Source organism: Centruroides sculpturatus, unplaced genomic scaffold, assembly GCF_000671375.1.
Source record: "Centruroides sculpturatus isolate CEXI.00-Female unplaced genomic scaffold, Cexi_2.0 scaffold458, whole genome shotgun sequence".
Classification (NCBI taxonomy): domain Eukaryota; kingdom Metazoa; phylum Arthropoda; class Arachnida; order Scorpiones; family Buthidae; genus Centruroides; species Centruroides sculpturatus.
Window position 1 is genome coordinate 44269 of NW_019384732.1, and position 14946 is coordinate 59214.

The 14946-nt window shown below is 29.6% G+C and overlaps 1 protein-coding gene across 1 annotated transcript in view; it reads left to right on the forward strand.

Annotated features, from left to right (window-relative positions):
* Window positions 1–14946, forward strand: part of LOC111628216 (alpha-1,3-mannosyl-glycoprotein 2-beta-N-acetylglucosaminyltransferase-like) — a 75400-nt gene that overhangs the window by 35028 nt on the left and 25426 nt on the right. The window contains exons 4-6 of the mRNA XM_023371956.1: window positions 7483–7639; window positions 13363–13471; window positions 14007–14145. Of these exons, the coding sequence (XP_023227724.1) occupies window positions 7483–7639; window positions 13363–13471; window positions 14007–14145 (405 nt within the window). The remainder of the gene's footprint in view (window positions 1–7482; window positions 7640–13362; window positions 13472–14006; window positions 14146–14946) is intronic.

Genomic DNA, 14946 nt, shown 5'->3' on the forward strand with positions numbered 1-14946 from the left:
TCTAAAGTGTTGATGATAGATTTAATAAAATAAAATAATAAATTAAAATTTAATTTATTATAATTATTAAAATATCACAAGTATGACTGCCTAGTCTAGTTAAATTTTATCTAAACATTAAGTTAGCTTTATTATAGCTCAGTAATATGGCAGATCATTTGGCATTAATTTAGAAATTTTTTTTATCAGCATTTACTGATATTCTAGGTAGGCTGTTTAAAATAAATGAGAACTGATTTCTGTTTTCTTTGGAAGTAAGCACAAAATTGCTATGTAGAACTTCCACATAGGAACACTATTTTATGAATAAAATAGATTTTATTCATAAAATATATTTCTTTTTTATTTATTTAAATATATATATATATATCTTATATTATACAGGTATTTCTCATATAACATGATAGATTACATTCTGAAAAAGTGCAGTGTTATGTGAATCTGTGCTATACAAAAACAAAGGATCAATACAAAACATGAGATTAGGTTCCAGAAGTTAACAAAAGTATACTATTCTTTTTGTTACTAAGAGAAATATGTTTATTAAAGCAATCAATAGTTTATTTCAAATTAATAATCAACAATGACAATTAAAAGTACTGTATTATGCATTAATATTAATTTTAGTTAAATGAGGGCATTTTCTTTTTACAAAGTATTGTCGTCATTTTAGCTTTTTTGTTGATCTTGATCAGAAATATCAGCAATGTTTTCATTTTTTATTTTTACTATAAAAATTTTTTATGTATGACAAAATAAAAATATGTTATTAATAGAAAATTTGTTTTAGCAGGTTGTGTTTGTTCAGTTGAGTACTGAGTGATTTTTTTTTTTTTCCAGAATATTTTTTTCAATACTGATTGTTCAAGTTGGGAATAGTTGGGTTTGACATTCCATAAAATAACCACATCATCGACATACCTTGCGTACAGTAGGATTTGCATTTCGTAAATCGGCACAAGGGCATTCTCTAGCGTTCTTAACACCATCTCACATAAAGTACCCGCCATTGGGAATAGTTCAAGTACCAAGATACAACCTTATTTTGTTCATTATTTTTACAAATGATTAAATACCTATGGTTAAAAAAGTTTAATAACACTCATCTAAACATGTTTAAATAAACTTTACTAAATAAGAAGGTAAATCTATACAAACAGAACACACTGATAGTCTTAAAGGCTAGTCTGAAAGCATTGACAACAACACCGGATAATAGGAAAGCTAGGACAAAGAAGAAAAAAATTGCGCTATCAGTTTTCATTAAAATAAACTTGATAAAAGACAAAAATTGAAAATTTCAATACCCTAAAATTCATGGTCAAATTTGAGACAATGCGCATGCTTACTTGATGAAAACAATATCAAATAACAAAGTTTGTATGTAAAAATTGTGAAATTTTGAACGGAGGATTTTCAAATTCTCAAACTATATTAAAATGAAACTGGAAACCGTGTTGTATGGGCATTATCCCCAATTTTTGAATTGTGTTAGAGTGAAACTGTGTTGTAGAAGTACCATGTTGTATGGAGAACTGTACCTGTAGTACTTTACTGTATGGGGGATACCTGTATTAATTAACAGAGTAAAATTTATTCAATATAGTTTAAAAAATAAATAATATGTAAGTTTATTTATATGGACAGAATTTAAAGAATAATGGTAGTCATATTAAATACATGGCTGATGAGACATGCAATTCTCTGCATTTACCAATATATCTTGCATTTATAACTATGACATATTTAATAAAATTTTGCTGATAAATTTAATAAATTAAATAAATGTTGCTGACTTAACAAATTTAGAGTGTAATTATATTTTATATCAGTCTTTGTTCTTAAGAAAATTATTTTATTATTTTTTTAACAGAATTGTATAAAATTGATTTTTCTCTTTTTTTTTCAATATTGTATTAAAAGTTTAAATTTAATATTTCAATTTGTATGATTTTATATCAGTAAATACTAAAAATTTTAGCATCTGTATAATTTCAAACAAGATATCAAAAAGACCAGTTTGATATAATGTTTATCTTTGAGATATGATTCCAAATAGTCTGCTATATCATTGTTTTTTTTTATTTTTATAACATTGATGTTCTCTGAATAATTATTGATATAATTTTCTTATTTTTTTTATTTCTTTAATGTTCTGTAAGAATCAAAAAGGAAAAAAGAATCAATATCATCTAAGATATTATTGATTCTTTACCTTCTTCAGCCAGTAAGGCAGAGTAAAGATTATCTTATTTTATCTTTATCTTACTTCAAAATTTGAGATCTTAGTATTAAAAATATAAATTTCATATTTTAGATGTTATCTGTATATTTTATTTAGTGATTGTCTATTTCTATCTGAATAATCATAAGTAGATTTCAATAAATACATAGGATCTCTGTAATAAGATAGATAAACATTTATTTAGAAAATAATGTAAAATAACTTTTTAGTAAGATTCATTATAATAATTAAAAATCTTGTTAATTGCACATTCTCTATATCATGTATTCATAATTTTTGGACTGCAATTTGAAAAAGTTGTAGACCTATAAATTCCTATCCTCTTTTAATCTTAATCCTTTCTTAATCTGGATTATAGTGTTAGTTAGATGAATGTCAATACCAGATATGGAAAGCTTAGGCGTAAGAGACCCTCTATAAATGAACATTCCATATACACCAGAAATAACAATTTTGATTTAAAAATTTCCTTACATAGATGACCAGCATGACTCTGTTGTTGTTAGGAAAAGTATGATGTACAGGGGCAAGACACTAATAATTTGAGATTCAGATCATACACTTTAAATTAAATAGATTTAAAATATAATAAAAAATTGCAGCTTCTTCAACATTTATTTCATTCACATGTATTTTTCACTAGCAGTTTTATGAAATATGTTTTTCATTAAAATAATTTTCGTTTCCTATACAGGGTATAACAAAACTGTGCTAATATTTTATGAATGGATGCTATGGTCGAAAGAAAACTTAAAATTCTCTATAAACATTTTTCAAGTCTTGCCTTGCTTTCAAGATCTGGCCTGTCCAAAAAGATACTTTTTAAATTGTCTTCTAAAGTGTTGATGATAGAGTTGTGATCTTTTTAAAGTACTTTTGTGTATGTTTTTTTTTTGTTATGTTTCTGTTACCAGATTGGAGTAAGTAAATGTTGCCCAAGTAGGCCCTATTGTAATAAATGTAAACAAAGCTTAGCCACTAAAGTTTTGTTTCCATTTGCTCTACAATAAAAAAAGAATAGTTGGGATGAAAGTGTTTTCAATGTAAAGTTACTTTGAATAACATCATGTTTCTTTTTTACAAGATTAAACAAAATCATTCACAAGAATTACTCAAAATGTCCTTTACAAACATGGACATAGATGTTTACTCATAAAACAATTGAAGCTCAACACTCATAGTAATTAAAACAAGTTTAGTTTTCATGTATTCGAAAAACATTTTCAAAATTTAAAACAAAGCTTCAGTTTGTATTACACATATTGGAAACACAGATGTTTTTTGATGAGAGGTTTAAAAATTGGTCTTCCAAAATGTTTCTTCGCAAATCACACCTAAATTCAAAATTTCCAGCAAATAAAAGTCAAAAACACATATCGAACATTTTCGGCCACTAAATTTATCGGCCTTCCTCAGGAAATATCAACTGGAAAAACCATTCTATAAATAGAACTTAGCTGCCTTTTATATTTTTTAAAAGAACGAAAACAGCTGTGACATATCGTGTTTGACGTATATTATGAGTCTAGATAGCGTTTCCACGCTTAAGATACAGGAATGACATCCGTGTTGATGCAGTTTCCACTCATGTTCGCCTTGTAGATCTCTATTGCTTCTACAATTTTTATATTTTGCCTGTCGAAAACCTTGTGTATTAGCAACAAGGGAAAATTTCTGGATCGCTGGCATACCGTGCTAAAGCCGTACTGATGTTACCTTTTAGCACATCATATTTGTGATCTTTTAGTCTGGCTTGCAGCGATCTGTACGTGGATTCTAAGTAAGCTAGTAATCTGTCAAACCTCTCGTCATATAGGGGGATGTGGTAAATCCCAGGAGCCAGAGCGTCTTCATTATTGTCCTTCGCGTTTCAGAGAAGGCGGAAAATGGTGGGTTTCCTTCTATAGGCAAGGAATACGTTTAAACTATTTGCGATCCCTCTATATATGCGATGTAGTGTCGGTTCGTAGTCTAAGATCACCCGTTTTGCTTCTGCTTTGTTAACCCTGTTAGATGACCGAGTTAGATGTTTGGATGCCAGATTGTCTATAAACGTGCGGCCATATCCGTGTTTGTATGTTACTTGTTTGAGATGTTCCAGTTCCTTGTTGGTATCAAACAACTGTGTAGAATGGGAGTAAGCTCTGGCCACAAGAGTGCGGAATGCGGATGTTTTATATGACCATGGGTCCGTTGAATTGGAAGGTATGAATAGGGGGATGGAAGTAGCCTTGATACCAACAGGGAACTGGAACATCTCAAACAAGTAACATACAAACACGGATATGGCCACACGTTTATCGACAATCTGGCATCCAAACATCTAACTCGGTCATCTAACAGGGTTAACAAAGCAGAAGCAAAACGGGTGATCTTAGACTACGAACCGACACTACATCGCATATATAGAGGGATCGCAAATAGTTTAAACGTATTCCTTGCCTATAGAAGGAAACCCACCGTTTTCCGCCTTCTCTGAAACGCGAAGGACAATAATGAAGACGCTCTGGCTCCTGGGATTTACCACATCCCCCTATATGACGAGAGGTTTGACAGATTACTAGCTTACTTAGAATCCACGTACAGATCGCTGCAAGCCAGACTAAAAGATCACAAATATGATGTGCTAAAAGGTAACATCAGTACGGCTTTAGCACGGTATGCCAGCGATCCGGAAATTTTCCCTTGTTGCTAATACACAAGGTTTTCGACAGGCAAAATATAAAAATTGTAGAAGCAATAGAGATCTACAAGGCGAACATGAGTGGAAACTGCATCAACACGGATGTCATTCCTGTATCTTCAGCGTGGAAACGCTATCTAGACTCATAACATACGTCAAACACGATACGTCACAGCCGTTTTCTTTCTTTTAAAAAATATAAAAGGCAGCTAAGTTCTATTTATAGAATGGTTTTTCCAGTTGATATTTCTTGAGGAAGGCCGATAAATTTAGTGGCTGAAAATGTTCGATATGTGTTTTTGACTTTTATTTCAATCAAAACTTCTTCCAAAATTTCAGACTATGAGGCTTAATACTCCAGTACTTAATATTCCTAACAAGATGACTTTTATTTGCTGGAAATTTTGAATTTAGGTGTGATTTGCGAATATTACAGTTCCAGTTTGTGGTGAGGTTGTATCAAAATGTTTCTTTTGGCAGAACAGATCTCAAAAACAAAATATAATTTGAACAACGTTTACAGAGGATTTTCAGTTTACTTTTGATTGTAGAATCTGTCTGTAAAATATTGGCAAGGAGTTTTGTTACATTCTGTATATTTGTTTAAAAAGCTTGTTGCTTTCATTTACAGTAGAGTCCCATAGAATGCACAAATAAAGCAAGCAACACCCTCAAATTATGTCAGAGGTGTACGGTTTTTTTTCAACTTATAGGCCAATGTTTAAGCTTTCATAAATCATGTGATAATGCAGGTTTTGATAATGTGATTTCCTATAATGCATAATGAATCCCATGCATTGTACAAGACTAGACTGTACTATCGTTTGATGTTTTCTTTGCATTATTTCAAATTGATTGATTAAAATTTGATAATGAAAAGTTTAGTGAAATCATAACTTTGAAACATTGCACATTCCGTTTATTTTAATGAATTTTATATATACAGTCCTTCCAACAATAATAGAACATACAGTGATTGTTTAGAAACTATTATTTTCATATAACTCTGAAATTTTCTAGTATGGTTGATAGCAAAATATCAACAATTATTTCATAAATTTGGAGAAAAATGATTAATAAACAAGAGTTAGATATTATTATAAAAAATAAGATGTCCAACACTAATGGAACATGTACTGATTTGGAATTAATTACAAAGAAAGTAATGATTGGAATCTATGAAATTTGCATAAAAATACAATCAACAAATGAAAAAAAAGGTTTATTAAATTGCATAGTACATTACTGTTAAAAATGGGATGTGAGAAGGGCCTAACTGTAGAGGAGAAGAGCAAAATTGATGTGTTTCACCAGGAAGAGAGAAAAGTAACTCGGATTGCTAAAAATTTGGAAAGACTTCATTCAACAATCTCAAAGTATCTCAGTAATAAAGAGAAATGAACAGGAAATGGAACAGTGGGTGCAAGAGTTCAACAACACTTACAGAACAATGTGCACTGCAAAGAAACACGGATGTGTTTCCTTGCAGTACATGCAAAAAATAAAAAATGAATTGAAGCTGAGCTGCAGTAAATCAACAGTACACAATGTTTTGAGATCAACAGACAATGTTTCTTTCATTAAAATGATAACAGGCAACCAACTCAAGGAGAAACACAAGCAACTTTGATTACAGTTTGCCAGAAACAACTTTGAAAGAGGGGAAGGATGGCGAAATGTAATTTTCTCAAATGAGAAAAAGTGGAATCTCAATGGACCTGATGTTTTTAAGTATTATTGAGCAGACAAAAGACTGGATCAAAAGCAGTACTCAAAGAGAGTAGCTGGTGGTGGTACACTCATGATTTGGGTAGGGATTGGTTGGAATGGAAAGACAGATCTAGTATTTATTGAAGGTTGAAACAACTCTCAAACTTATCAGGACTTTGTCTGGAGACAGTTCCAAACTTATGGACAGAAAATTACTGGACAGGACTTTGAATTCATGCAGGATAATGCAAGCTTCCATGTATCAAAATCAACATTATCCTTTTTTCAGAGGAAGAACATTTGACTTTTGGACTGGCCACCCCTGCAGATTTATACCCTATTGAAAATCTTTGGGGTGACTTGGTTTTCTAAATGTATACAGTGGAAAGCAATGCAAGACTGTCACTGAACTAAAGGCTGTTTTCATTGAGGCATGGGAACATATTCCACAAGAACGACTACAATCTTTGATTAATTCAATGTCTAATCATATTTTTCAGCTTGTTTCCAAAAATTGTAGTAAAATCAGCTATCATAAGTCAAGATGTTCTTATTAATGTTGGATTTTCTATTTTTGCTAATAGTATCTAGCTCTTTTGTTTCTTAATCATTTTTCTCTAAACTTGTGCAATAATTGTTGCTATCTTACTATAAAATGTATTAGAAAATTTCATTAAAGTTACATGAAAATAATAGTTTCTAGACAACTCTATCACTGTATTTTCTATTGTTGGAAGGACTGTATAATTTTAAAAAACTATTTGTCTTATTGTCTTAAATGAAATTAAATGTTTTAAAATTTTATAAAAATTCAAAGATTTAATTATATAATTTATTATTTTAGAAATTTTTAATGGTGGAAAGAACGATAATCAAAATTTACAACAGAATATTACTAATATTAGACAGTCTGAAGATTTAAATCCATATCCTGTAATTGGTGTGTTAGTTTTTGCTTGTAATCGAATAACTGTTAAGAGGAATCTTGATCAGCTTATTAAGTAAGTAGTTATATATTTATCTATCTATTATTATATTAACTTTTTAAAAAAATACAATTGATATTACAGTAGAGCATCGTTTATCCGAAACGTCGGTTATCTGAAAGAATTCCAGTCAGCAAATTTAAATTTTCACTAGTGCTGTGGCGCTGCAATCTTTGGCTATATCTTGGGCTACTCCAATATTTTTTTTTGTTGGTGTGTGTTTTTTAGCTGGTAGCACTGGCACTTTTGTGTGGTGTTTTTTCTGAGGACTGTGTATGGTGCTGAATTGAACGTTTTTGATACTAGATCAACTTCTAAAGTAAAATTTTTTTTTTTTTGTTTTTATATTTTTCAATATATTTATTTTGTTTGTACAAAATAAAGAAATAATTTTTAACGATACAATAGCCACGATTATTATTTTAAAAAGTATACGTTAGGCTTAACATCGACGAAAATTCAACGCGAAGTGACACGAAACGGAGAAAAATTTTAACACGGGATAGGTTAATATATTTTTTCGTATATAATCGGTTATCCGAAAAATAAGTTATCCGAACAACCTCAGTCCCGAATTGATTCGGATAAACGACGCTCTACTGTATCTGTTAATATTATATAGAGAAATTTTCTTTAGCCTTTAAACTATAAAATGTTTTAATAGATTTATTGATATATAGGTGTCCCAATAGCAGTATTAGACCTAATTGTGAAATAAAATGCATCATTTATTGAACAATTATGAATATTTTTATTTTAGTATAAAGTAACATTACACTCCATTTTGGTGCTAAGTCATTTTTACATATGGAAGACAGTTTCTGCCAAATGTTCCCATGACTCTGGTGGTGTTATTCTTTGCACAAAATTGTTTGACACTGCCACATAATTTCAGCAAATTCTGTCAATAACAAATTGAATCTCCATTTTGACATCAGAAATTGTTTGTGAGTTGTTGGAAACCATATGACATTTTCAAGATTGCCAATCACATGGAATGCCAATGGCATGCAACTTACATCTGGCACTTTAATGGGACACCTTTTATAATTATAAAATAAAGAGCTATATAAAGATTGTACATTAACTAAAAAGATTTATCATATTCTTAAAACTGTAAATTCTTCAATAGAGAGGTTGCGGCCAAAGTCTTCAAGGCAAAAACTTGTATGTCGGATGTTCAGTGCCGCCTTCCTGTAAGCATAGAAGTTTGACAATGGCATTTGGAACATCAGTGGAATCATGCTCAACATTCAAAACGCCATTGTCAAACTTCTAGGCTTACAGGATGGCGGTGCTCAACATGTAATGTTCATGTTTTTGCCACAAAAACTTTGCCCACAACCTCTCTAATATCTTTGTCTCAGAACCTTTTTCTCAGAACCTTTCTGAAGGAATAGATAGAAGCTATCAGATTTCACAAAGAAAAAAATTCAAGTATTTGATTCTGATGGAACACAAAATTACACATTCATAAGTGGAGAAGGATTTCTGTAGAGTATTGCATTCCTAAAGCAGTCAATATCAACCCCAGGGCATTTTTGGCAGTCAAAAATTAGTTGGTGGTTGATTGAAAACAATTCATTAAAAATTATTAGTTTAGTGGGTTATGTATATGACAGTTCATTTGCACAGTGTAAATAGATCTTTCCTATGAAAACAGTGTGTGTGGATTAATACTGGCTTACCAGATTTCTTTTATTGCTAATATAGTTAATAAATAAGAGGGGGGTCAATAAAAGGTAAAGGAATCCTTGAAGGGAGTGACAGTCAAAAAAGTTTGAGATTTCTGCTAAAAAGGATTACATTGGCAACACTTTTTAAAAAGATTTAAGTTAAAAAAGATGTTTATCTGAATGACAGATTTGTGAAAAATATAACATATTGTGCCTGAAACCATAAAATATACTAGTGTGCATAAATTATGGAAGTAAAACATAAATTAAATTATCTAAATGAATTTACATAGAAATTGATTAAATTTTATAATTCTTTGATTAATTTTTCATGGGCATACATTTTAATGTAACCAGTAAAAATACCAAATGTCTGTCCATTGTGATGAAGGTAAAATGTTGCAAGCATGCAAATGCCTTATTTTAGGCATTAGGCAGAAGTTTGTTTCATACTTCTTTAAGTCAATATTGTGTGTGATCATCTGAAATGTCTAGACAATTTCATAATAATTCCTCTTGCTTTCAATAATGTGATTCAGGAGCTCAGTAAGATGTTTTCATTCCTCCAGCAGGGCAATTTTAGTTTCAAGTTATTCTTGGAGAAAGTGGTGACTTCAATCTTCTAAGTTGCCATCCTAAAGCATCACAAACCTGCTCAATGAGGCTAAGATTTGGGAGCGTGATAGGCCAGTTCATTTTTCTTAAATCTTCACTTTTAAGACATTCATCTATAAGTCTCATCCTAAAAGAATGGACATTATCATATGTGAAAATGAAATCTGAACTGACAACATTCAAAAAGTCTCACATGGAATTCAAGGATTTCAATTTGATGCTGTTAAAGTTCAGTTATTAACAATATGTGGTGAGGCATGAACATCAGTCATGATGCCACATTTTCTCTGCATCTTTAAAATTCTCTCTTTTGTCTTATTGGGGAGATTTTGGATGTCAGCTTTTTCTAGATGTATTAATACCAGGAATCACTTGGTAGTGAAAATCTGTGAAGTGTACTTTTTGTCATTTTTGTCATTACTCAGATGTCAAATTGCAATGCTGCTGACTATATCATTCTAATTGAGCTCTTATGGACGTGAGTGAGATACCACCATAGGAGACATATGATCCTCTTGTAAATCCTTCTGGCTAGATTCACTTTGATACTGATTTTCCTGTTACTAAAGCATTCTGTGAGGAGAATTGGTAAACTGTCATGTCTGTTGTGTTTTATAGTTAGGACTACATATCAGTCATCTTCAGCTGTTTACTGTTTATTTTCATCTGTATGTCTAATGCATATTCCTGTCATTCAAAACTGTCACCTTAGTCTTAAAATGATATCCATATATCTAGTAATTTTACCAGACATTTATATATCTGGTAAAATTATTAGGCTTTGATAGCTTCCACCTTAGGGTACGACTATGCAGACACGAGCAAGAATATGTGGTGAGAAGAGATGATGGCATTTCACACACTGTTTCTCGCTCTTGTCTGTGTGGTCATAATAAATGAGAGTGAGAAACAGAGTGTGTGAAATGTCATCACCTCTTCTCACCACATAAATTTATGCTTGCTTGGAAAATTCACTCGCTCATGTCTGCATAGTCGCATCCTTATGGATGATTCTCATCTCTCACTGTCAGTCAAATGACATTGTGAGGACATTTTGAACAAAAACATTTAACTACAGCAATTGCAATGAAGCTAAATCATAGTTACCTCTAACTTGCATAAATGGTGCACCATCAGTACATTTGCATAAAGATTTACTAGTCATACTAAGTTTGATTAAAAGAAATTAGCTCTGTTTTTTAAAAGCCACTAAAACATGGGATCTTACTTAGTGATAAAACAGTGTGTATAAATTGTCTTGCTTATAATAAAATAAACCAAGATTAAAACATTTATTGAAAAAAATATTACAAGTCACAATCTTTAATGGAAAATGCCTATATTTTACTGTAGGAAATAGTATATTTCTAAAAATAATTTTACAAAATTTAACTATATCTAAGGTTTAAATTGTGTACTAAAATTTTTTCAGAGTTGATTTCAAATTACATTAGTTTCATTGAATGTCTTAAATCATTAAATGTTAGTGGAAATAGATTTTACTTGTGAAAACAAAATAATATAGTTGAAAGTATGATAATGAAATGATCTAATGGATATTGAGTATTTCTAGAAAAATCTGAAATCTTGAAATAGTAACATGAAATATTTTTGAAATGTTTTCTGGTTTCATTAAATTATATGTAAAAACAATGAAGCCATTAAAAGATACACCTGCATTTGATAACAAAATAGAATTAAGACAGAAAGAATCTCCCCTATCAATGACAACAGTAGACATATTGTATTTAAGTATTGATAGTAATGTTATTTGAATTTCAATTTTCTAAAATTATTTCTTTTGAGTAGTTAATCATGTATTTATACATTTTTTATCAATATTAATTTGTATTGAATTCATAGACATTTCATAATTCATTATTAGAATCTTCAAAATTTTAAGATTTTCACTAAAAATGTTTTAATTTTATAAAATTTTAAACAGAATTATTTATTTTTCAGAACAGAAATATTTTGTTTGATATATATATATACATATATATANGCTCTTGTCTGTGTGGTCATAATAAATGAGAGTGAGAAACAGAGTGTGTGAAATGTCATCACCTCTTCTCACCACATAAATTTATGCTTGCTTGGAAAATTCACTCGCTCATGTCTGCATAGTCGCATCCTTATGGATGATTCTCATCTCTCACTGTCAGTCAAATGACATTGTGAGGACATTTTGAACAAAAACATTTAACTACAGCAATTGCAATGAAGCTAAATCATAGTTACCTCTAACTTGCATAAATGGTGCACCATCAGTACATTTGCATAAAGATTTACTAGTCATACTAAGTTTGATTAAAAGAAATTAGCTCTGTTTTTTAAAAGCCACTAAAACATGGGATCTTACTTAGTGATAAAACAGTGTGTATAAATTGTCTTGCTTATAATAAAATAAACCAAGATTAAAACATTTATTGAAAAAAATATTACAAGTCACAATCTTTAATGGAAAATGCCTATATTTTACTGTAGGAAATAGTATATTTCTAAAAATAATTTTACAAAATTTAACTATATCTAAGGTTTAAATTGTGTACTAAAATTTTTTCAGAGTTGATTTCAAATTACATTAGTTTCATTGAATGTCTTAAATCATTAAATGTTAGTGGAAATAGATTTTACTTGTGAAAACAAAATAATATAGTTGAAAGTATGATAATGAAATGATCTAATGGATATTGAGTATTTCTAGAAAAATCTGAAATCTTGAAATAGTAACATGAAATATTTTTGAAATGTTTTCTGGTTTCATTAAATTATATGTAAAAACAATGAAGCCATTAAAAGATACACCTGCATTTGATAACAAAATAGAATTAAGACAGAAAGAATCTCCCCTATCAATGACAACAGTAGACATATTGTATTTAAGTATTGATAGTAATGTTATTTGAATTTCAATTTTCTAAAATTATTTCTTTTGAGTAGTTAATCATGTATTTATACATTTTTTATCAATATTAATTTGTATTGAATTCATAGACATTTCATAATTCATTATTAGAATCTTCAAAATTTTAAGATTTTCACTAAAAATGTTTTAATTTTATAAAATTTTAAACAGAATTATTTATTTTTCAGAACAGAAATATTTTGTTTGATATATATATATACATATATATATAAATATTTCTGTTCAGAAAAATAAATAATTCTGTTTAAAATTTTAAAAAATTTAAAAAATTTTTCTAAGTACTATTGATATTGTACTATAATATATATAGTACAATATCAATAGTACTTAGGAAAAACTATTTGAGAGTTGACCATTTCACATACAACTCAACTTTTAGTCAAGTTATACTTTTTTATAATTATTGCTTAATATGGATGAATGATTTAGTTTTCCAGTTGTTAAAATACACAATTTTATTACATATTAATAAAAAATAGATAGATTATAATTATTTATGGTAGCATTTATTTTTTTAGATTTAGACCTTCACCAAAACAGTTCCCAATAGTTGTTAGCCAAGACTGTGGTCATGAACCTACTACTAAGGCCATACGTTCGTATGGGGACCAGCTTACACTTATTCAGGTAAGTTTTAAATAAAAAATACATTCGTTTTATAATGTATTACAATGTTTATAATTAATTATAAGATTTATGATTGGATTTAGTTGAATTATAATTTTTTTCATGTATATGCCATGAAGGTATCACAAGTAAGCATTAACATTTGTGATTAACCTTATTTTTATGGCTGGTCATCTGAATATTGCTATAATGAAAGCAGATATAGTCTAATTTAAGATGAGAATTCTTTTCTTAGTATTTAAGGAATTATATTTAAATTTTTTTTTGTGTATAAATTCAACTTTTGACTATTTTAAATTTAAATATAAATGTCTTACTAAACCTGATACATTGCAATAATACTACTTCAACTGCCACATAATCTAAAATTATTTAAATTAAATTTAATACAAGATGGCGCCTAACACCTCCCTCTAGGACCAAATTTATTAGTAATTTATTATTATCACCAAATAGCCTGATGTTATACAGCAGTTGAAGTAGGGTTGTTTTTAATTTATTTTTTTTCCTTTTTCAATGATTTTTATTATTTCAGCAACCAGACCAAAGTGACATTCCATTAACTGGAAAAGAGAAAAAATTTAAAGGTTATTATAAGATAGCTAGACATTATGGATGGGCTTTGAATAAAACTTTTCATGATATCGGTTATGATACAATAATTATTGTTGAAGGTAAGCTTTAAATTAATGCATGTCATTGAGATTTATACGATATGGAATAAAAAGTAAATACTACAAAGTGAGTCACAATTATGTCCAACATTTAAATAATATGTAGACTTGTATATTTAATGTGTAACTGGAACTTAAATCTGAGTATTATTTTATTAGAAATTGGCATTTAGTTTGTTCATAAATGATATCTTTTTCTAGTATGCATTGCATATCTAACACATACACACAGTTTTGTGTATGCTGCAAGATTTGTAATGGAAAATTGGTTGATCTTTATATTTTGCAGATCACAATGACTGTAAAAAGGTATATGGACACACCAATCCAATTTTGTATTACTGATCATGTCTGCAATGTAGGATGCCAATTAATTTCACTTCATGCAAGACAGCATGCCAGCAAATTTCATAGAAACAAGATGAGTGAGCATGGCTGGCTATTTTTCCGGGACAGGTTATTGGATGCAAATATGACAGAGTAGTCAGTACGTTGTCCTGATCTCACATTTTTGTACTTCTTCCTGTGAAATAGCTTGAGAAAGTCTATAGCTGTAAATTTCAGGTTTTTGAAGATCTTGGAGGAGTTGATTCAAATAGAGTGCACGAACATTCCATGTAATATAATGTAATGGGTAGTGCAGCATGCCCCATAACATGCAGAAATACATTAGCATACAGCTAATGTATGTATGTTATGGTTCACGTTGAGTGATATGAAAATGCCACAAACCTATGTATGGATTATGCCTAATTATTCTTCTAAAGCTGTCTGCATGTTTGTGTATTATACAAATAATTA